Below are 24,548 nucleotides of genomic sequence, written 5' to 3'. Positions count from 1 at the left end.
GAGAGAACGTCGGTGCTGTAGTGATGAAAGGCCTTTCCTGAAGAAGGGAGAGAGGAAGAAGAGACTAGAGGGGCCCAAACCCCAATATGTTTTATTTTTTTAATTATTAAACGGCATGTTCTGTAAAAAATGTTTCCAAGTATCAAATCATAATGGGTGGAACTTCACGTCAGCTAATGAGCCGGACGGTGGAAAAATTTCTCTCAAAGGTGGTCCTATATGTTGAAGTTCTCTCTACTAGTACAAGAACATTTTCATCTTCTTTACTGTCTCTTCGTCATACCAACTCTCTCTCTGTCTCTCTCTCTCCGTACACAGGCTCTACTTTTTGTTATTATAAAAGGAGTCAAGGACCATCCCTAGCTCCTTCGAAATGCAACTACAAATTGGCACCCACTTACAAAGTGAGAGACTCAGTGAAGAGCTAGCTCTCTCTGAACTTCTCACAAACCGATCACAATGAAGCTTTCTATCAGACCCTTCTCACACAAGGCAACAATCACCTCACGCACCCTCACTCAATTACCAACTCTAAACCCCAATCACATGACCTTGACTCACAACCTTCCCAACTGGCAGCAATTGCTCAACCCAGTTGACATTAGCTCCCTAGCACTCACCCCTGTCACCCCCATAACCACCAACCCCACCGCCGGTAAACAACCCGTTCGCAAAAGTTGGATGGATTACCAAGGCTTCAACAACTGGGAAAACCTTCTCGACCCTCTAGACGACAATTTACGGGGTGAGATTATCCGGTATGGTCAGTTTGTCGATGCCGCATACAAGGCATTTGAATTTGATCCAGATTCCAATTTTTACGCAACATGCAAGTACTCGAAAGCCTCATTGTTTGAAAAATCCGCGCTTCCGGGAACTGGCTACAGGATTACAAAAAATTTACGTGCCACGTCGGGAATCCAGCTTCCAAGCTGGATAGAAAAGGCGCCGAGCTGGGTCGCAACACAGTCCAGCTGGATTGGCTACGTGGCGGTCTGTCAAGACAAGGAGGAAATTGCAAGGCTTGGAAGACGGGACGTAGTGATTGCCTTTAGAGGGACCGCCACGTGTTTGGAGTGGCTCGAAAATCTTCGAGCCACTCTCACCCAACTTCCGTCCAGCCCTAAGGACAACTGTGAACCAATGGTCGAAAGTGGATTTTTGAGCTTATACACTTCAGGAACCGACTTAATCCCAAGCTTGCAACAAATATTACGCCAAGAGATTGCGCGGTTGCTTCAATCCTACGGCAACGAGCCTCTCAGCATAACATTCACCGGGCACAGCCTCGGCGCCGCGCTTGCAACGCTCGCAGCGTACGACATAAAAACTACGTTTAACCGGTCGCCGCTAGTCACCGTCTTTTCGTTTGCCGGGCCACGTGTAGGAAACAGTAGCTTCCGCCGGAACTTGGACAAGAAAGGCCCAAAAGTTTTACGCATTGTGAACTCCGACGATGTAATAACTAAAGTACCTGGTTTCGTAGTCAATGACAATGAACGGCGCCACTTGGCATGCGACAGCGGGTTCCGAAAGGCGGTGGAGTTCCAGAACTGGATCCACCAGAAGGTGGAGGACACGCAGTTGTCGTACGCGGAGGTTGGGAAGGAACTCAGGTTAAGTAGCAAGGACTCGCCGTACCTGATGGGCACCAACGTGTCAACGTGTCACGAGCTCAGCACGTACCTCCACCTCGTCGACAATTTCCAGAGTTCAAAATGTCCGTTCAAAGCCACGGCCAAGAGAATATTCAGCAAAAAACAGTAATTAACAAAAGCAACCCGTAGAGAGTAGCCACTAACGACATCGTTTCGTCCATCTCATTTGTGCATATCAACGTAATTTTTCCCCGCCAAATCTTGGAGGAGAGGGGTCTCAATTATTTGTAATCACTAAACGAGATAAATTAACTAATTAATGACGGGTTTTTGTTTGACTATTCTAAGTGGAAGTGAAAGCGAGATTATTGACTCGCTCAATAATATCACGTTGTTATGTTTGACTAGTAGAGCATAGTTTGAGATACACTTACAGTAACATGTCGTTGCTACGTTTGATTTGTAAAGCAGTCTGAAGTAGCTACCGAACCATTTTCTTTTCCTTATGCTTTTATTCTCTCCCCAAAAACATGCAGCAATACAGCATTTGAGCAATCACAGATTCACAGCAGAGGCAGGTGGGGTTCTTTTTATACGTAAACCACCGGGGCCCGTGTTTTCGTAAGAGCGTGACTAAAACCCTAAAAAGGCCAATATTGTCTGTTTCTTATTGGAGGGGTCTCAGAAGCCACAAGTATCCTTGGCACCGACACATTATTACGCATTGCGGTTTCCGTTTGACTGCACCGACTTGGGACGTGGCACGTCCTGCTACTCTGTTGGCAGCAGGGGTAGCGCCGTCCATACCCAACACTTCCTCAGTCGGTTTAAGCGAAAATGACCGGAGTAACCGTCGGCGCCAATTTTAACTGCTTCGGAGCTAAAGCTTTTCAACGCACCAACATAAAATTGTGGTCATACTTGTGTATATATATGACAATAAACTTCATAACTTTTTTATTTGGATTGTTGTGTTTCTGTTAAGGACTTGGTTAGGAAGAAAGATAAGGGATGACATAAGTGATGAGAAACAAGAAAAGAAAACGAATAATTGATACATAGGATTAAATAACAAACCAGTTTCAATAACATATATGTAGGATTTATATAATAATTAGATATATAAAATACAATATTAGTCCATCCAATATGGGTGTTATATATATAAGTGTGTGTGTGTGTGTTCTTTGTCCCACATCAACCGTTTCATTTTCTCCTTCCATACTAGCCACTATATAAGACTTTGTGAAAGGGAAAAGACACACCAACAAAAGACATCAACTGTTTCATTTTCTCCTTCCCTACTAGCCACTATATAAAGAGACTTTGTGGAGAGGAAAATATCTTCACTCTTCTAGTAATCTTTCTCTCTCTTAGTTTACCCTCTATGGTATCACCTTTGACCCTAGTATAAAAAAGCTAATAAGAACTATGGCAGTTTGATGTTTGTGCATTGGCACAAGGTACTTAGGCAATCTAGCTGGGTTAGATGCAACCGAATCCTCAATTTTGTGATGCTCTTGTTCGTGGTTCGTGAAACGAGTTGTAAGAACGTGACCCACCGTGGAAGATTGCTTGAGCTATTCACGTTTTTATTCCTTTGAAATTTCTAGATTTTGTTGCTTGGTATATGTTCTTCATGGTTATATGAACTTGTGTATGAACTTTGGTGAAAAAATTCCAACCCGTTTGCTAGAAAAGGTTTGTTTGGAGAAAAATGTGATTCTTTTCAAGTTTTGTGACCCCCTTTTCGTGCTGTTAGAGTCAGTTTTTGTAATTTGACCTTTCCAACGACATAAGATATCATCAAACACGAGTGAGATATGGTCTCAAAAAGTTGACATCACAAAATCGATAATCTTGGATGTCCAGATTTCTTGGAGGAAGATAAAAGTGATTCATGATTTCACTCTTGGCCTCACCGTTGTATCTCTAACGATTTTGGGCATGTTTATCTACACTATTGGATTTGTCTTTGGGAGATGAATCGAATGGCGGAGGGGGTGTCAACGAACAACCAAAGGCTGGCGCGTAACTTGCACGCAACAATGGAAACTAGATGTCAACGAGCGGCACATAATTGAAATTGGACAATTTGATTCGTCCGTAGTAGGGTCCATTGAAGAAAGGATCATATATTTTTTGTGAGTATTCTTTTTTAGTCTTATCAGTACACAATCTAGTTCTTTTCTCGAGTACATTCATGTACCAGAGCCTTGTAAATATTAGACATCTTGCCCAGTGGGAAAGCTACATCCAGTACTTGACCAATGATTTGAGCGATATGCCCCAAGTTTTTTTTAAGTGCGGGAACACATATTTAGATCGGTTCTCAACCATAGATATAGAACAAGAGCCAGCTGAAGGTGAATTCATGGCCCTTGTGTGTGACTTCCACGATCTATCTTCTTGTTTTGTGAGTTCTTTCCTTCACGGTTTTGCTCCCATTCTTTTCAATCTTGTAATAGTCTGTGCCTTGAATCAAATCATTTTAGAACGACTTTGGTACTCAAGATCAAATAAAATGCGATTTCAGTAATGACAATATAATTTGTTTTGTTCAATAAGCAAGTCAATTCCTTTTTGCCTTATTTGTCTCTACTTGAAACTCTGAATCATTCTTTTGAAGCCCATCCTCTTCATCATAAGTGATCCACTTGCCCTGAAATGACTTGACCCAATAGGGAAATCCCAATTCATTGGGCCTTTCAATGCAATCAAATAGAAAACCCCCAATGCGCCATATTCTAGGAGCCCAAACGAACATTTTTGAAAATATTAGGTTATAAATTATTGGATGAATTCTTGACAGAAGAAAAACATATTCTTTCTTTAATCTTCCCAAGAGCTTCGACCAACCGCGGCCTAAAAAAAGGAAAATACGAGAAAAAGTAGAGGTGCTTCTCCTTGCTCTCCCTATGACGACTTTAACTCTCGGCTCCCTTCGCAAGGGAATAGAATCCCCTCCCCTCCCCTTCCCTCCCCTCCTTTTACACTTTCTTTTTTTCTCTATATAAAGAATTCAACAAAAAATGTTGATGTGATTTAATCTTAACTGTTACAAGAGTAGGGGAGGAAGGAGAAAGATTAGGAGAATCCTACTCCCTCTACAAGTTACGGTTTTACAAAGTCCGATGTTTTGCCCTCGATTTCTTAACTTTCTTAACTTTCTTAAACTTTATTTTCATATCACTCTTCAACCTATAAGTTTATTTTATTTTATTTTCATTTAGAACTACAACTGTGCTTTTAGTGAAATTATACAAGCCCTAAAATCTCAGGGGGGACCTGAGAGGAAATTTCGGAAAAAAGACCTTCTAGGTCCCCTTATTTTAAAACTCTCAGAGTTCTGCCTCTTCTATGTGTGAAAATCTTAATAAGCCTAATTGCATTAAAATCTTTTGCCTAGTTTCCATTGCTCAAGACGCACCTCCAGAATAACTAGAGCCCCCGGCCCTCCAGAATAACTTAGTGCTTCTCGAGCCATCTCTCTGTCTCGAGTGTCATATGTTCTTCTTGGCAATATTATTCGAGAGGCGTCAATATGAGCTCGTGCTGTTCTCGGCGGAGGCTCGAGTTGTTCCCCAAGGGGTGTCTCGGGCAATGGGGACTAAACAAAAGGTTTGAATGCACAGAATTTGCTGTATATACCACACAGTTATCTTACTCAAGCTTTGCCAAATAAACAAGGGACCCAATAAACAATTAAAAGCCATGAATAATCATTCGTTTGAAACACTTGCTAAAAGAGCATATCAAGGCACGGTGTTCGCTCTCTAAATCCGCCATGGGGCCTCGCGGGCATGCCGGGGATTTGCTCACATACGAGATTGGTAGGGTGCGGGCGTGCCACTACTAGATGCCGCTAGTAGACGGGATTTGAATGATTGAGGTTGTGCCTGAGTTTGACTTCGAACCAAGAGATTGTGCCATTGAGTAGGAGTTACTCAAATCAAAGTTCTTTCTTTGCCTTAAAAATAAGGACTTTACTTATATGGAGAAATAGAATAATATGTAAATGACAAGGTTGCTTGGAAATGTAAATGACAGAGGAAAGTGACTAATATTGCAGATTGCTTGTAATTTATATGATGGAAATGAGTACATAAAAGCTACAAATGAAATCGATACTACAAGTGAGTAGCAGAGCTAATAAACAAGAAAAGCAAAGGATGCTTGGCTAAAAATAAATGTCTACAAGGAAGCTGATGAGCTAATTTGAGTAGAGTTTTGATTGGTTGTTTTGAGTGTTCCTAATCCTTGTGCTCCTGCTCCTTTATATAGAGGTTTGGAAGAAACCCCCTGTTGAGGTTTTGTACTTGCTCGAAAGAAGCTTGGGCAGCTTGCATTTCCTTACTTGGGTAGCTTGCATTGCTTTTGCCAACTTGCATGTAGAAACAATATTAAAAGGGGAACTTGTATTTCCACCACATGTTTTCATCACATGTTTTCCCACTTGTAATAAACTAACAATTAAAAGAAGCAAGTTGGCTTCTTTCACATATTCTTGCCCGAAAGCATGCATGGTGACTTTCCATCCACTTGCATGAAAAAGCATGCACTTTATCTTTGATTAAACAACTCTCTTGGTAAATCTCCACCACCAAAACAAATTGGAAGAACAATATTATAATGTCAAACCCCTCCACTTGCATCTAAATATCTTTCCAAGTTAGCTTTCTTGCATATTAATCCTCCAAATGCCATATTTTACCCAAATTGCCCAAATAAGTAAAAATGGGTATATTTTGAGTGCAAACACACGGAAAATGAAAACAGAAACTAGTGCTGTTTCTTATTATGTATAATTAATCGACGCTACGGGATATTTAATTTATCACTTGAAATCAAATGAGAGCATTCTGACAGGCCGTGATTCGCCGTTCCCAAGAGGAATGACTTAACTATAAATCTCAATTAACAATTTTCTCTACAAGTTTACGGATTTTCTTCATAACGGAACAACACATATTTTGTAACCGGAATAAAAAGGACAACATACATTTCGTAATCACTTGAAGAATTAGAAGGATATACAATTGGACGTTACCTGCGCTTACTTAGATGATTAATATCCTTGAGTTGAGCTTTTAACAGAGCATGTTCATGCTGCATACTCTCCAGCCGAGTCTCAACCAAGCGCATCTCATCTTTTAGGTGGTGGATTCGCTTCTCCAGCCAAGCGACCACCTCCGATGATCTTTCACCTACTTGACTTCCCAAGCCACTCCCGTAGTCCACAGGCGATTGCACATGGATGTGTTGGGGTCTAGCTAATAGCGCAAGTATGCTCAACTACAATCAAAGAAACAAATTATGTTTAACTAACATAAAAGAACGATTAAGAAAGCTGACGCAATGCAAATTCCCACTAGCCGTCACATTATGCATCGTGCAGCACAATGTACACAAACTAATGCAATTTTAACGTTCTGACTGCGGTTACTAGCAAAGATCAAAATAGTAACAAATTAATCCAACATGACGACAATTCAAGGAAATATGTACACAGCACCAGGGCCAACACGTGATAACAAATATTTGACCAATATGGTCGTGAGTAAATACCTGCATGATGAAAATCACAACAAAAACGATGACTATGATTAAGGGAAGCTGGCTTGGACTTCTCAATGAGGACTGGAATTTCAGCATAGATTCTCTTAACCATGATGTAAGAGGGGAAACATCAACCGTACCTCCCAGCAACCGCTTCCCAACTTGCCGGGCTGCATCCAATGATTTAGACATGTGTTGTACCCTAGTGTGTTCCCTGGGCTCGTAAAACCTTTCTGTAGGTACACCCATCTCTGCTTCAATTTGAGGATGAACTTCAAATTTCTGAACAATGGTAACCGCAGCAATCCTCTCTGCTTATGAAAATAATTATATGAATTGATCCGAGTATCCACATTAACAATAATTACATGATTTAATTTGTCCACAACAGTCCTACCTTCTTGTTTTTCTAGATTCTTCTTCTTCAACAATTCATGTGCCTGAATGAAACATTAGTCCATGCAAAATTTTAGGCAACTCTGACAAACTCCAAAATCCACACAGATGCAAAAATAAATAAATATATAATACCATGTTTATCCAGGTTTCAAAAACTTCTCGACATTCTTCCATGGTAGACTGCACTATTTTGCCTGCAATTTCATACTTAGCATCAGATCAAACATAATATTAGGTCTTTGATCACAAAATTACTCTACATCCCTAATTTTTTGTATATAAGAGACGAGCATACACCGACATAAATAATAATCGTTTTAAAATGGATAGAATGGCACACAAAACACTACAAAATTGAATAGTATAAAACCATTAAAGAGTTGCTTTCAATCATGACTCTCTCAAGGGCTATTGCATAACTTCAAACAAATAGCACAAAGCATGTTAAAGCAAAGCTACCCTAACTAAAGCACAAATTTTCACTAAAAAGATCCTCCCCTAGAAACTCATTGCGGCATGCATGTGTTAGGTTTTTTTAGCTCGTCAATTAGTGTCCTTTTCTGTTTAGGATTGTTTTAGGGAAAAATAAATAGATTTTCTTCGAATGAGGAAAGGAGATCGTATAACTTATAAATATTGCAAAGTTATACCGGGAGAGAGCTTGGCTAATCAGCATCGCTTGTTGGTAATGGACGTACATATCAAAAGAGAGAGAAAAAAGAACAAGACCTGTAAGTGCCCAAGGACTAGATGGTGGAATCTAAAAGGAGAAAAACAAGTCATTTTCAAAGAAAAAGTAATCACCCAATGCGTGTGGGATAGAGAGGGGGAAGCTAGCCAAAGGTAGGATTCCATGGCTAGTTGTATCCGAAAAGTAGCAAAATAGGTATTTGGAGAGTCCAAGGGCTTTGCTCCACACCAAAAGGAATCTTGGTGGTGGAATGAGGAGATACAAACAAAGGTGAAGGCTAAGAAGGAATGCTGTAAAACCCTATACAAGGATAGGACCAATGAAAATGGTGAAAGGTATAGAATAGCGAAGCAGGAGGCGAAGAAAGCTGTGAGATAAGCTAAGCTAGCGGCTTATGACGATATGTATAAGCGACTAGATACCAAAGAAGGAGAGTTGGATATCTATAAACTAGCTAGAGCAAGGGAAAAGAAGACAAGGGACCTAAACCAAGTGAGGTGCATCAACGATGAGGATGGAAAAGTTCTTGCTACAGACAACGCGATTAAAGACAGATGGAGAGGTTATTTTCATAATCTTTTTAATGAAGGACATGAAAAGAGTACTTCTTTGGGGGAGTTGATTAACTCCGAAGAGTAGAAACTACTCCTTTTACCACCGAATCAAGAAGGAAGAAGTGGTTGTAGCTTTGAAAAAGATGAAACATAGATAAGCAGTGGGCCCAGATGATATACCAATCGAGGTGTGGAAAGTCTTGGGAGAGACGGGTATAGCATGACTCACATACCTTTTCAACAGGATTTTGAAAACGAAAAAGATGCCAAATGAGTGGCGAAAGAGCACTTTGGTGCCTATCTACAAGAATAAGGGCGACATACAAAATTGCATAAACTATAGGGGCATTAAGCTAATGAGTTATACAATGAAGCTCTGGGAGAGAGTCATTGAGCTTAGATTGAGGCAAGAGACACAGCTTTCGGACAACCAATTCGGGTTCATGCTAGGGCGCTCAACCATGGAGGCAATCCATCTCTTACGAAGATTGATAAAAAGATATAGAGATAGGAAAAATGATTTACACAGTCTTTATAGATTTGGAAAAAGCGTATGATAGGGTCCCAAGAGATATTCTTTGGAGGATTTTAGAGAAGAAAGAAGTACGAGTAGCATATATCCAAGCTATAAAGGATATTATGATAGAGCAAAAACTGCCGTAAAAACTCATGAATGACAAATCTAAAGCTTGCCCATAACTGTTGGGTTACATTAAGGCTCATCCTTATGTCCTTACCTTTCTGCATTGGTAATGGATGAGTTAACTGGACATATTCAAGATGATATTCCTTGGTAAATGCTTTTCGCAGACGATATAGTGTTGATAGATGAAACTCAGGAATGGGTAAATGCGAAGCTTAACCTTTGAAGAGAAGTGTTGGAATCTAAAGGTCTTCGCCTATGCCGATCAAAGACAAAATATATGGAGTGCAAGTTCAGCGCAAATGGAGGCCAAAATGAGTTAGGGGTGAGGATCGGAGATCGGGAAGTACCAAAGAGCGACCGCTTTTGCTACCTAAGATCTATCTTGCAAAAGAACAGAGAATTGGATGGAGACCTCAACCATAGAATACAAGTTAGATGGATAAAGTAGAAGAGTATCCGACGTGTTGTGTGACCGCTGTATGCCACTGAGCTCAAGGGAAAATTTTAAAGGACGGCAATAAGGTCGGCAATGCTGTATGGCACGGAATGTTAGGCGGTGAAGCATCAACACGTACATAAAATAGGTGTAGCGGAGATGAGGATGCTTCGTTGGATGTGTGGACACACAAGAAAGGATAAGATTAGAAATGAGGATATCCGAGGTAAAATAGGAGTAGCCGAAATTGAAGAAAAGATGAGAGAAATCGGTTATGGTGGTTTGGACATGTGCAAAGAAGGCTTCCAGACACTGGTTAGAAGATGCGACTAAGAGACAGAGGTTTAGGGTCAAAGGGGTAGAGGAAGACCTAGGAAAACTTTGGAAGAGACTCTAAGAAAATGAATACTTGGATCTAACGGAGGACATGACATAGAATCGAGCGCAATGGCGTTCTAGGATTCATATAGCCAACCCCACTCAGTGGAAAAAGGCTTTGTTGTTGTTGTTGATTGTTTTAGAGAAAAAAAAGGGGTGCACGAATTCTTCTCCTAAAAGGACTAGGAAAGAATCTTAGTTTCCTTATTCATTTTAGATTAGAAATCGTAGAAGTCTATTTGAAATTGGAAAAAAGTCTAATTTCCTATTCCACTTAGAATAGAAATCATAATCTATAAAGGACATGTAAACTGCACCCTATGCCTATAATAGGGTGTGGTAAAGCTTAAATTTGGGAGAGAAAAAACAATGACAGCCGAGACAAGAGAGAGAGATTAATTCTAGGGTTTTGCAAAAGTTCTGTAATTGTCTATTATTAATAAAAGGAGAGGTGATTTCTCTACCTAGACCTAGAGAAATCACAACTGGATGTAGGTAAAAGTTCTACCGAACCAGTATAAGTCTTGTGTGTTTCTAAGTTTTCTATATTTGCTCGTTTAGACTATTGTCATTGGTTACATTAAAGAGCAAGGTCTAGTGTGCAGTTTTTTCAACAATTGGTATCAAGAGCTAAGTTCAAGGTGTTCTATGATGTCAAAAGGGAAGATGAATGCGGATCTTGGACCTGCATTAAAGCCCTTTGACGGCAATAATGACTTCACGGACTGGCAAAGGATGATGAAGAACGTACTGATACAGTAGGATTTGGATGATGCACTCGATGGTGAGAAGCCGACAAACATGACAGCAGCAGCATGGACTAAGGTTGTCAAGAAGGCCAAGAGTTCCATTGAGATCCATCTCATAAGACCAGTTCGGTCACACATCATCAAAAAGATGACTGCCCAGGAAGGATGGGAAAAGTTGGAGAATGTTTATATGGGCAAAATCGTGTCCAATAAATTTTTTCTAAAAGATGAACTATTCGGGCTTCGACTAGAAGGAGGTGATATTGAAGATCACATATGCACGTTCCAGAATTACACAGCTAATCTTCAGAAGGTCGAAGAAACTTACAAAGATGATATGGCTATCATCTTGCTAAGGTCTCTACTTTCGTCTTTCAAGCACTTTTGAACAACTCTAACATTTGAAAAAGAGTCCCAGAAGCTTGAAGACGTAATTCAAGCTCTTCAATCATATGCTAAACTGGATGATATAACTGAAAGCTCTCAAGGCCTTTATGGAGAGGGGGCGGGAAAAGACAAAGGAAGAGAAAACCGGCAACAGAGGTAGGTCAAAATCCAAGAAGAAAAAAGAAAAGAAGGAAGGTTGCTTTGAATGTGGTTCACTTGATCATTGGAAAAAGAACTGCAAGATTTGGAAAGAGAAGAAAGCCAAGATGGAAGGAAGCTTAGGTTCAGCTAGTGTAGTCACCGAGCATGAGAGTGACAAGGAGCGTCTTTTAGTAATATCAGGCTCCAAGGCTTTCACAAATTGGATTTTGGATATCGGATGCACTTTTCATATGTGTGCAATAAGAGAAATGTTTGATACTTACAGGGAAGCCAGTAACGGGGAAGTCTTAATGGGGGACGATTCTTCATGTCCTGGTAATGCGAGGTGACCTACAACCCAATAAGTTGTATAAGTTAATTGGGACCACTATAGTCGGGGGAGTAGCTATCTCTGTAAATCAGAGTATAGAAGACAAGATTGAACTCTGACATCATAGGCTCGGGCACATAAGCCAGAAAAGGTTGCAAGAATTACACAAGCAAGGCCTGTTGGAAGGCGTGTCATCTTGCAAATTGGACTTTTGTGAATATTGTGTTCTTGGAAAGCAAAGAAAGGTATCATTCGCAAGTAGCAGTGCAGATAACCGAAGGAGCAACTCAGCTATATTCACTCAGACGTTTGGGGCCTTGCACCAACTAAATCAAATGGTGGAGCTAGGTATTTTGTTACTTTCATGGATGATTTTTTTCTGGGAAGGTTTGGGTTTATTTCATAAAGCAGAAATCCGAGGTTTTTGTAAAGTTCAAGGAATGGAAAACAAAAACCGAGAATAAAATTGGCAGAAAGATCCAAGTACCTCATAAGTGACAATGGATGTGAATATACAAGTAATGAGTTTACTGATTACTGCAAGCAGGAAGGCATCATAAGGCACTTCACAGTAAAGAAGAATCCCCAACAAAATGGAGCTGCTGAGAGGATGAACCGAACTCTCATAGAGAGAGGAGCATGCGATTTCATGTAGGATTGCCTGATAGTTTTTAGGCAGAGGCTATTAATCATGCAAGTTATTTGATTAACAGATCACCATCTACAGTTCTCGATTTTAAGAGTGCAGAAAATGTATGGTTTGAGAAGCCGATGGACTATTCCAAGCTTAGGGTGTTCGGCTATAGTGCTTATGCACATATTCCAAGTGATGAAAGGTCCAAGCTCAAACCGAAGTCTACACATTGCATACTCTTAGGTTTTGAGAAAGGAGTGAAGGGTTTCAAGCTTTGGGATATCAACAAGAAAAGGTTGTCAGCCGAGATGTTGTCTTCGATGAGACAACCATGCCTCTGAATGAAGTCGAGAGCAGTAAGGAGAAGGACAATGTTGAAATTGAAGCAACAAAGAATCCGTTAATTAGTTGAGATGAAGAAGCTCAGGTGGAGCAAACCGAGCAAGAAGCCGAATCTGTGGTTTTAAGGAAGAAGAGCATCAACATGGTTCACCAGTTAGGAATCAGGTGGAGCAAGAAACAGGGCAAATTGAAGGCGCTCCAATCCGCTTGATATCCCAAAGGGTTCGAACTCCAACCAACAATCCACCTGCATTCCGGAGATACATAGCACTGGACAAACCTAATCGAAACAAGAAGAAACCTGATAGGTTTAGGTTTGACCAAAGAAATGGAGTCTCTTAACATTAGTCAAGGAGATTCGACTACTTATCGAGAGGCAAGTGATGAGCAAGATAGTTGGATAAGTGCTATGATAGAAGAAATTGAGTCTTTACAAGAACTCTGTTTGGGAGTTGGTTCCTAAGCCCAAAGACAAAAAGCTAGTTGGATGCAAGTGGGTATTTAGGAAAAAGGAAGGACTACATGAACAAGATGCTGTGAGATTCAAAGCAAGGCTCGTGGCTAAGGGGTACTCACAAAACGAAGAGGTGAATTATGATGAGATCTTTTCACCTGTAGTCAAGTATACTTCTATCAGATTGCTTTTAGCAATGGCAGCTCAGAATGACATGGAGATTGAGTAGATGGATGTGAAAATAGCATTTCTTCATGGGGATCTAGAGGAGATGATTTTCATGGCTCAACCAGAAGGGTTTGTTGAATATGGGAAAGAGAACCTAGTATGTCAGCTAAGGAAGTCCCTCTATGGCTTGAAACAGTCTCCAAGGCAGTGGTACAAGAGGTTTGATTCCTTCATGCTGAAAATCAATTTTAAAAAAAGTTTATATGACTGTTGCGTATACTATCATGTGTTCCAAGATGGGGTGATCATATTACTATTGCTATATGTGGATGACATGCTAATTGCTTGTCAAGACAAGTCTAGAATTCAAGACTTGAAGAAGATGTTGAGCGAGGAGTTTAACATGAAGGATCTAGGTGCTGCACATAAGATCCTTGGCATGGAAATTCAGAGAGATAGGATCGCTGGAAGGATCTGGATATCACAAGCCAAGTATATTCAAAAGGTTCTTGAGAAGTTCAACATGCAAGAAGCAAAGGTAGTTTCAACTCCTTTGGCGGCTCACTTCAAGTTAAGTGGGCAACAGTGTCATAAGTCTGAGGAAGAGCAACAAGTAATGGAGAAGGTGCCTTATGCGAATGTCGTGGGCTGCCTTATGCATGCAATGGTATGCACACGTCCCGACATAGCTCAAGCAATCAGTGTCGTTTCCAGATAATTGGCAAATCCAGGAAAGCAACATTGGGATGCAGTCAAGTGGATTTTGCGTTATTTGAAGGGTTCTTGGCGAGAAAGGATTATGTTTGAGAAGCAAAAAGAAAATGCAAGGGTGTTAGGATATATGGATGCCGATTATGCAGGGGACTTGGACAAGAGAAGGTCAACTTCTGGTTATGTGTTTACATGCATAGGAGGACCAATCAGTTGGAGGGCACTACTGCAACCAGCTACAACTTTGTTGACCATAGAGGCAGAGTATATTGTATTGGCCGAAACTGGAAAGGAAGCAGTTTGGCTTAGTGGCTTGGTAAGTCAAATGGGAATCACTCAACATTGTGTGAAGCTGAAGTGTGATAGTCAGTGCCATTCACTTGGCAAAGAATCAGGTTTTTTTCTGGAAGATCAAAGCACATTGAAGCAAGGTATCACATAATTAGAGATTGGGTGGAGTCTTAAGGAGATTTGGATTGAAAAGATTCATACGGATGACAATGCCGCAAATTTTCTTACAAAGATAGTGCCAGCCAAGAAGTTCAAGCATTGCTTGAACTCGATCGATCTCGTTGATTGATTAAAGTGGAGCACCTCCTCACTTGAGGTGCAATGAGGCAAGAAGAAGATTGCCAAGGTGAAGACTCTTGAAGATTTCCAGAGCTGCTTCAAGAAGGTTCAAAGATAGTATGGTGTGCAACGATCAAGACTTGATTTGACTCACCAAGGTGGAGATTGTTAGGTTTTTTGGCTCGTCAATTAGTGTCCTTTTCTGTTTAGGATTGTTTTAGGGAAAAAAAAGGGGCGCACCGATTCTTCTCCTACAAGGACTAGGAAAGAATCTTAGTTTCCTTACTCAATTTAGATTAGAAATCCTCGAATTCTATTTGGAATTGGAAAGGCAGTCTAATTTCTTATTCCACTTAGAATAGGAATTATAATCTGTAAAGGACATGTAAATTGCACCCTATTCCTATAAATAGAGTGCAGTAAGGCATAAATCTGGGAGAGAAAAAACAGTGACAGCCGAGACAAGAGAGAGAGATTAGTTCTAGGGTTTTGAAAAAGTTCTAGAATTCTCTATTATTAATCAATGGAGTGGTGATTTCTCTACCTAGAGAAATCACAACTGGACGTAGGCAAAAAGTTTTGCCGAACCAGTACAAGTCTTGTGTGTTTCTAAGTTTTCTATATTTGCTAGTTAAGTCTATTGTCGTTGGTTACATTAAAAAACAAGGTGTAGTGTGCGGTTTTTTCAACAGCATGTACAGAAAGCACAAGTCAAAGGGCATCAAACATATCTTCAAACAAATTTTACTAGATTTTAAATGGTAGACTGCCATTACACTGATTTGGTAGAAATATACTTGATGGAATATGCATAGGGGCACAGCTCATGAAATGCTAGTAGACTGCCATTACACGATTTGGTAGAATTATACTTGACGGAATAACCTAAGAGTGTTTAGTCTAATGGTCAGGCCCTTGGTTTGCTACCAAGTGGTCTGGGGAGTTTCTTACTTCCCAAATGTTGTGGGGTCAGGCGGCGGGGGTTTGGTGGGGGGGGGGGGGACTTTATGGAATATGCATAGGGGCACAACTCATGAAATGCTCTCCGATGCACCAGCACTTTCCCAAGAGACAATGGCCCCATGTATGTACATGTATAATCTAAAGTATTATTTATTTTGTCAGAAACAACTTGGACACTACAGGATCATAATGCTAGAACATTCCAAACACAAGAAATTTGTTGGGTTTTTTCCAGCCTATGATAAGTTGTCCTAAGTCTATTGGGAATTAATAGTCTTAGAGGATTAAATTGTTTTCCCAATTTGAGTTGTTTATCCAATTGGAGTTAGTTTCTCAATTGGAGTAGGTTTTATAACTAGTTTCCAATTAGGATTTATAATCCTTATTGAAGAAGACCTTTATTATGTCTATATAAAGGGGCTAGTGTACTAGTTTTGTATAGGAAGGGAGCAAAACAATAAATTGTATACCACTCAAGGGATTAGAGTGAGAGAATATTGTAAAGTGTGAGAAAAGAAAAGAGTATTTCTTGTTCTTGTTCTTTCAGGTTTTTCGTCAAGTCCTAGTTCTAGAGATTTGACAAAGATTATTGGTTGTACTCATTATTGATATAGTGAAAGATTGTTGTTGCTGTCCCGTGGACATAGGCACACATTGCCGAACCATGTAAATTCTTGGTGTTATTTATCTTGGTTATTTGTTTTTCGATTTCCGGAGTTTGTTCTATTTTTCTCATTCTTAAACACGATATTCTCAACAAGAAGTGCATCTTTTAATGAACTTTAATTCTTTGTATGACTTGTATTTTAATGTGCTATTTATATTCAAATCATAGGGTTTTTGGTACAACTTACTACATCTTGACTCATACGTATGTAACTATTTATGCATGTCTTTGCCTCTCGTATAATTTCTTTGGAAACTCTGGTGTTTCCCATGTCGAATCAATCAAATCATTTCTCATGTCACATGTTTATGTCCATGATTGGCCAACACAAACCAAGGTAAATTCCAGAAATAAACAAGTGTTGTCCAGGGCACACCTTTCCACACAGTTCTCTTTGAAAATGCCACATTCGCATAAATCTTCAAATTGCAGCAATCCTTTGATACATCAGGATCTCTCTCAATGTCCCAAAATCCCTGAAATGAAAAAAATATATATGAGATAAATTGAGTTCTATTTTGTCTACAACAGCCAAGGTTTAGAAAGGTAATCAATAAATTTGTAAGAAAGATATATATAATACATGTATGGTGGAATTATGAAATTGGATGAAATGTAGCTTGTACCTCAACACGGAAATAATCTCCATAAGGCACATCGTTGATTTCTTGTGATGTCTCAATAACTAAGTGGCTGGCAAAAGTCAAAGTTAATGTGTCATGAAAATAACAGACATTCTTGAGATGAAAGCAAAGTGTGGACTGCATAAATTTGTTAGATTATTTACAGTTCATAATACATCCCAGCCAAAACAAGATTTGCAAATGTACGATCTCAATTTGACATGGCACCTAAGTTAATCTGTCATCCCTTCCTCACAATATAATCACAATCTATGCAAACCAATTCAAGAAACATTCAAAAATGGCATTATAAACACTAATATCAGCAACCTGTTTCTGTGAACCCGAAATTTCTGGAGCTCCTGGCAGCTGCCAAATTTTGCCCCTTTATGACAACAAAAACATTTTTTAAAACAGACTGAAACATATAATAGAACCAACCAACAAAGCATGTAGGTCCACATGAGAGATTCATAAAGTAAATGATAAAACTAAAAACATGGGCATACCAAAATAAATTTTTATTGGGTGCTGAAAGGAAACATCACGGGAAAACCCAAATTTATCATGAGGATTCCATGGAGTACACTTCAACTCTGAAAAGGCATAAAAACATACAGATTAGAAACTTAAAAACAAAATAATAATAAAAAGACTTTGCCTCAAAATTCTAGAACCATCAAGAAACCTGAATTATGCACTAAATACAGGGATTCATCAAAGCTCCAGGAATTTACCTTTATCTCCACAACTTCTATGAAATGATTCTGTGAACACATCATCAGAGAAAAATAAACTAAAGAAATCTTCAACCTTTATCTGCACTTCACAGATTGGATGTTAATTTTCAAACTAACTTTTCCATAATGGAAACAGTATTTGAAATGACAAAAATAAATAAAAATAATAATGGCAGAATGTAAAAGATGCTAATATATTCTCCTCCTGAAGCTTTGTTGTACTTCACAAACCTACCCTCTTGTTTTTTAAGTACACATTTAAATATAATAGGAATGCTTCTTTCTTACTCTTCCCCCCAACATACAGTCATATATGACGTCAAAACTAGATTCCATTATCTCAGAAACTAGATTCCATTATCTCAGAAAAAGAAGAGAGCGGGAGGGGGGCGGGGGCGGGGGCGGGGGAATGCAGGTAAAATGTCATGCAGACATCAAACTATACATGGATTGGAGGGTACTGCAACTATACCAATCTTTAAGGGAGAAGAATGTACTTAGCATACATTCAAATATAATTATTCAGAGAAAGAAAAGAAAATTACCGGAAACTGTGACTCTGCAACCTTTGTATAACACTCTGGAACTGCATGTCAAAAATAACCAGCTCAGCTAACAAGACATAACCAGAATTGATGGATTCAATACGCTCAAACAATGAAACTTGAAGAAGAGAAAATATAGAAGCATCAATTAAATTACCAAAACCTAGTAGCCAATCAACTCAGATATACACATGCTTTAGCAAGATTTGAACCCATGACCAACTTCACCCCCACCTACCCTTTTAGAAATTAAACAAAAGGCTAGGGACATTTGTATGTATAACTGTGTCATACAGAAATTCATCCACTGATCAAATGTTTCATGCATATCCCATCCCATTAAGACCCCAAATATTTCATGCTTCTAGAAAGAGATGGAAGTGGTGAGGTGAAACTGTATTGCACAGGGACATAGCACAACAAAGACAATTATAACACCCAGAGGAATCCAAGTTTGATCCCCAATCATCCCTGACAAATGAAGTAACATTAGCAATGATTGTAGATTGTACAATAAACTCACCATTTGGAGCATCAGAGTTTTCCTCTTTCCAGATCAAAGTATCTTTCGAACATGAAGGGTCACTATTCTGAGCTGGTTCTAAATCCTCTTTTACAATATCGTGTTGCTCTGGAATTGATGTCAATGCAGAGTCGTCTACAACACTGGATGCAAGCTTAGAGTCTTGTGAAACATGAATATCCCTGTTCCTGGTCCAGGTTTATTCAATATACAAGGACGAGTCACAATTACAAAACATCATATACCAGAATAAAATATTAAAGATATTTCTGAGAAGTACCTGTCAGTGGATTCCAATTCATTAACTAAGAATTGGGAACTTTCCACCTTTTCAATTCCAACCCCATTCTCTTGGCTGCCAGTCTCAGATAACAAATCCTGAGAGAAAATTGCAGATAAGAGGGAGGAGGAAGAAAAAGTCAAGATGAGATCTTTTGAGTGAAGCACTCATATACTGTAATATGTTGACGTCAAACTGAAGGCAAAAGACTGATCATGCATCATAGGAAATTTACATGTTCTTGTAACTATTAGTTAAGTCTTTCCATTTTCTTGCAACTATGCTTTCACACTATCATATGATTTTAAGAATAGTAATTAGGCCTTCACATTTTCCTGAACTAGTATATACCAAGATGAACAGAATAATTCAGCAGCCCTCACTAGAACTTCAATTAGAAAACAACTTATGTCCAGTTATCTATGGTTACATTTCCTGTTAAATCTATAAAGAAAACAAAAATGAGTTGTACACATAAATGAAATCTTCTTTCATGAAATTCTGTATAAGTAAAAAAAGAAGTTATGAATTAATCCACTTAAAGAAATGAATCTATCACTGCCAACTGTAATAAAAAATAAATTAGACACCTGTTCTCTAAACTCTTTGCCACCATCGACAAATTGCAACCATCCATCATTTATTATCTTAAGTGCTTCGTCGCGAGACAGAAAGGATGCAAAGAAGTACTGCCAAAACAGTAAGTGGTGTAAGATATTGCTGATACTGAAATGACATTAAAAGGGCAAGGGGTTTGCAAGATATCGTTGCTGATACTGAAATGACATTAAAAGGGGTAAGGGGTTAACAAGATATCACCAGGACAAAGTAAACATCAGATTTAGCATTACCTTCTTGCTTCCAGCAAAAATTTCTATGGCATTAGGGAAGATCCCTGCTGTCTTTGCTCTTCGTACACTTGTGACTTCTTGGAATGGAATTATTTTCTGAAGGGGAATTTACATTTAATACATAATGATATTTTTTAAAGTCCAAACCAAAATGAAAACATAATTTTAATAATTGTACACATAAAGTGAGCTTAAATCTCCTGAAACAATGTATGGAACCATCTGGACCACTCCTCATTACGAATGAATCAACCAATGTCCTAGAAACACAACTGGAAAAAGAACTCCCCACCTAATGTCCTAGGAGAAACTTAAGGACAACATTCAACCAAAAAAGAAGTTGAGATCTATTTGGATCATATCTCCAATATGTCTACAACTTCTTAAACAATCTCTTGAACCATACATTATTCAGAGCCTTCCTGCCTTCAACCCTCAAGAACTGCCATAGCAACAAAGTTCCACCTACTCCAGTAGACCGTGTAAGATATCAAAGGAAAGAAGCACTAGGAGAGTCTAGGTCATCTTTAGTGTGACAAGGTTAAACCTAAAAAGTATTAAAAGCTTTATATCAAGTAGAGATCTTCTCAGATAATATCTTTTAAGGGAGCTGATTTTCACAAACCCTTTTTAACTTCTCACACACCCCTCTTGATTTCTGGCCATCATTTTGAATAAATCAAACAGAAATAACAACAGGATTAAACAAGGGTGTGTGCTTATCATTTCCCTCTTTTTAATAGGTGGGCTACACCCTAAAAAGTTTGCAATGGCTGAATTCTTTGGATTTAAAGGCTACTTATAGATGACTAAGCAAATCCTATCCATCGAGGACACTAGGGGGGATCCATGTATAGAATTGTAGACCTTCATCTGCGTCCAAAAACTCAAGTTCTAAATCTAATCGAAACCTACAATATAAAAGGCTTGCTGTATCAATTCCAATTAACTTTATGCTTCAGTATCAAAACCCATAAAGTTCCCCAAAATTTTTCTGTTTTAACACCACATAATTCTCCATACTTAGCTTCTTTCTTTTTTATATCAAAGGCTGGCAAAATTTGGAATATTATTATCAGTTTTGATTACTGTGTGATTCCTGAAGCCCCTTTAAACATAGAATTAATAATTAATTAACTCAGCAACAACAACAACAACAAAGCCTTTTCCCACTAAGTGGGGTCGGCTATGTGAATCCTAGAACGCCATTGCGCTCGGTTTTGTGTATTAGTGCACAATCAATGCATGAACAAGATTTGTTGAATTTATATATAAAATTGCTAGAAAAAAGGAAGATGAAATTTCAGCATAAGGAGGCTAAAGTTAGCAAAGAAAAGAATATAAGATGCATAGCACTTAATTTGCAACAATTGTAAATTTATTATAATAGGACAAAGTTCAGGACACAAATTGAATATCATACCTTTGTCTCAAATCCAAATATATTTGAGTAAAAGCAAATATAATGAACAAACAGGTACATATGACCCTACAAGAAACATGTAATGAGTTAGCAACGCGTTAAAAACGATGTTCAATCAAGAAGTAAAAAGAAAAGTTATAATTTTCGACAAAATCAAATTTTCATCATGAACCAAAACAAAGAGTATGGTAATGCATTAACCTACTACCTAAACAATGAGAAGCAGTACATCAGTTTTAACTATAAGACCTGACATAAAACTTAATTTCTAAATAATAACCTATAGAACGTATAAAATGAACCTGAATAAGTATGTTCTCTTGGAATGCACAGTTGAAATCTTCGATGAGGACCTAAAGAAAACAACAAAAAAAAGTACAGGAAAAAAAGAGAAAATGTCAAAGATACACTCAAATAACATAAAAGTAGAGGTTCAACTATATGTATGCATGGATGAGAGGGAGGGAGGGAGGGAGGGAGGGAGGGAGGGAGAGAGGGAGAGAGAACTTCCTCTACTTAACATCACACTAAATGCTCAACAACTATAACTATTTGAATCAACATGTAAAGGCATGTTCCTCCTAGCATCAACATATACCACTAGTGGACATTGTACACTTTGTCACACAAACGATTAAATGTCATCCAAAAGTCAATAATGTCTGTGTTAATGCATCCTATGACCCAGTCTACCTTTTTAAGAAGTAAAATATAGAATAAACTGTAGTAGTCCTTTCAATTACAAACTTAATACTCAAGGATAAAGTGAAGATATCCGAGGAAAAACAGGCATTTTACCTCCTATCATTCACTGCAATGCCTAACAGGCCAAATATTGCTCCCAGGCTAACTACTCACATTATAATTCCTGCATAAATGGATTTTATTCATACCTTATGGCATAGTTCAGCAATTAAGTTTTTCTTCAAAATATTTTGACCGGTTCTAAATAATTCATCAGAAAAATCGGATCATGTTCATATGTGTCGTACTCATTAAAATGAAATCACGTGATGAGTGTAACACAACAATGATTTGACATATATGAACTAAATGTCCTGACAAAAGACTCCTTAGCCGCATTTAACAGGTATTTTAGCCATGATGATGCTACTTATATAAGACAACCAGTAAAACATAGTACAAAAAAGAATTTGGTACTCAGCTCTGTGTCTCATTTCTCCACCAATGCATTTGGGAAAGAGAACAGACTCTTGAATTTTAACAAAGTTCAAAAACTTGATGCATATCTCAATGCCAAAAGTAGATTAGTGCTGCCAATCACATCCTATTTCTAATTAGCTAACCACCCAATAAAGATTATTCTAACTTTCACGACAGTAAGACTAAATTAGGGTGGAGAAACAACCCTGCAAAATATGAAAGTTAAATAAGAAACCTACTGAATTGTAGAGCATTAAAAATCAACCCAAAAGGGTGGAAAAAATAGTGTATATCAAGTTGGTATTTAGGGAAAAAGATTCTTAGTTCTTTGAAAATGAGGTACAACCTGCTAAAAATTTAAGGACTTGTGGTACTTGCCATGACTTCCAAGTTAAACTTTACAGTATAATATAATATATAACATAGTATATCATGTGCAATGCTTGAACGAAGAGGCTGAAGTTTGATCAATTATGTTAGATGGGTGATGGATCCTTCTATCAGGACTGATGCTCAAGTACCTTCCTCTCTATTATTATTATTTAAGTCAGTACACTGTTGAGTTTTAACTCTAGCAAACTTACGGTACCTAAATACATAACCTTTTTCTTACTAATCAGAGGTTCAACATTTCTTCTCCGAGAACAGCCTCAAGGATATTACTTTTCCGCTATAGTCCGATCACAATTGCTCTTTGATCTTCCCTAAATCAGTTAACTCTCAAATAGAAAATCTGTCAGTTCACCATTGTTATTCCTAGAAATGTATCAAACCTCTAAACAGTTTTGCATTGCTAGATAAGCACAAGATTTGCTCCGAGTTTGGTTGACAGACACGATTACTTTAAGTCCCAGGATGGTAACATCCATACTTTACTTTCCGTTTCTAAATCAATCAAAACGAAAAAACACAAATGAAAGGGGAAAAAACACTTTGAATAAAACCCGAAATTATATTCACTCACTTCTTCGGGCGGAAGGCGAAACAACTGGCGATACTCTTCACTCCTCAATGATGCTGCGGACTGGAATATAAAAGAAAAAAAATAAAACAATAATCCCAATTTTCCTCAATTTATACTAAAAAAAAATCATTTCTTCAGTAAACAAGTCTAAATTCATTTTTCAAAAAAAAATTGCACTAATTTCTTCTTCCTAAGTTGAAATGCAGCAATTAACTAACAAATACTCAAGAATTTTAAGTGAGATTTGTGTTTTCGAACTGGGAGGCCAAAATTACGAACTTTCCCGAACCACAATACAAGTAAATAAGCTACGAGTGTATGATCGGGAATGACCAGATCGGCGGTGGGAGAAGAATTGCGAGTCTCGCTGCGATTGGGCGTGTCGGCGGAGCAAGAGAGAAGCGGCGAGGGCGAGCGTTCAGCTTCGGAGGGGGCGTCGGTGGAGAGCCTGGACGGCGACGGCGAGGGATCCTTGATCGGGTTCTGCGGAGGAGCTTCGATCCTCTCCGGGCTCGCGGTGGCCACGGCCATGTGTGATACGTTTCGGGTCGGGTTTTCGGGTTCGGGGCGAAGGGGAAGGAGAAGTGGACCTTCTAATTTTGGTTGGGGGAAAAAGCGTCGGTTAGGTTGCTGTGTTGTGGTTGTGGGGGTGGGAGTTGTAGTCGACCTCACTCTTTGAAAACGAGGGAAAGTCCAGAGGCGGTCAGTATGGGGTCAGTCGTCCGACGTTGACGTTTTTCCACGTGGCATCTCGAAATTGAATAATGAGCTAATTACAATGCACGCTGGGTTCGTGGTGAGTTTATGATTGGATCGGATAGTCGGTACGTAATGACAAAATTACGGTAGACAAAATTAATCTTTATATTGGTATTACGTTAAAGTAATATTTTTTAATAGGTAAATGAAAAACTTTTATGTTTTAAGTATTATAAATGACAAGTTTATTATTTAATTGAATTGTGAAGCTAAGTCTAATTTTTTCTTTTCAATATCGCTGTCTGAAAAAATAGATGTCTAATACTCTAATAAAGTCATCTCCAATACATCGAAAAAT

At 38.6% G+C, this 24,548-nt stretch overlaps 2 protein-coding genes across 6 annotated transcripts; one reads left to right on the top strand and one right to left on the bottom strand.

Annotated features, from left to right (window-relative positions):
• The first annotated feature begins 459 nt into the window (after positions 1 to 459).
• Positions 460 to 1,767, top strand: LOC126630098 (phospholipase A(1) DAD1, chloroplastic). Its single transcript, XM_050300251.1, has one exon. It carries the CDS (start codon positions 460 to 462, stop codon positions 1,765 to 1,767), a length of 1,308 nt encoding a protein of 435 aa, XP_050156208.1.
• A 1,950-nt stretch (positions 1,768 to 3,717) lies between these two features.
• LOC126629036 (protein VASCULAR ASSOCIATED DEATH 1, chloroplastic-like) lies at positions 3,718 to 24,158 on the bottom strand. Of its 5 annotated transcripts, none has more exons than XM_050298930.1 (19): positions 23,825 to 24,158; positions 23,492 to 23,551; positions 21,666 to 21,716; positions 21,364 to 21,429; positions 19,941 to 20,036; positions 19,680 to 19,778; positions 19,090 to 19,187; positions 18,810 to 18,997; positions 18,287 to 18,327; positions 17,739 to 17,820; positions 17,511 to 17,597; positions 17,332 to 17,386; positions 17,005 to 17,071; positions 16,755 to 16,854; positions 7,689 to 7,750; positions 7,555 to 7,597; positions 7,167 to 7,468; positions 6,649 to 6,893; positions 3,718 to 4,067 (listed from the first exon to the last, which is right to left on the bottom strand). In XM_050298930.1, the coding sequence occupies exons 1-19, from the start codon at positions 24,020 to 24,022 to the stop codon at positions 4,052 to 4,054; spliced, it is 1,956 nt and encodes a 651-aa protein (XP_050154887.1). In that variant the 5' UTR covers positions 24,023 to 24,158; the 3' UTR covers positions 3,718 to 4,051. The 5 variants fall into 5 exon arrangements, with proteins under 5 accessions (XP_050154887.1, XP_050154886.1, XP_050154883.1 ...); XM_050298929.1 differs by lacking the exon at positions 3,718 to 4,067 and adding an exon at positions 5,656 to 5,982; XM_050298926.1 differs by lacking the exon at positions 3,718 to 4,067 and adding an exon at positions 5,656 to 5,972.
• Between the last annotated feature and the right edge of the window lie 390 nt (positions 24,159 to 24,548).

Source organism: Malus sylvestris, chromosome 7, assembly GCF_916048215.2.
Source record: "Malus sylvestris chromosome 7, drMalSylv7.2, whole genome shotgun sequence".
NCBI lineage: Eukaryota > Viridiplantae > Streptophyta > Magnoliopsida > Rosales > Rosaceae > Malus > Malus sylvestris.
This window is presented reverse-complemented; position numbering and strand designations above follow the sequence as displayed.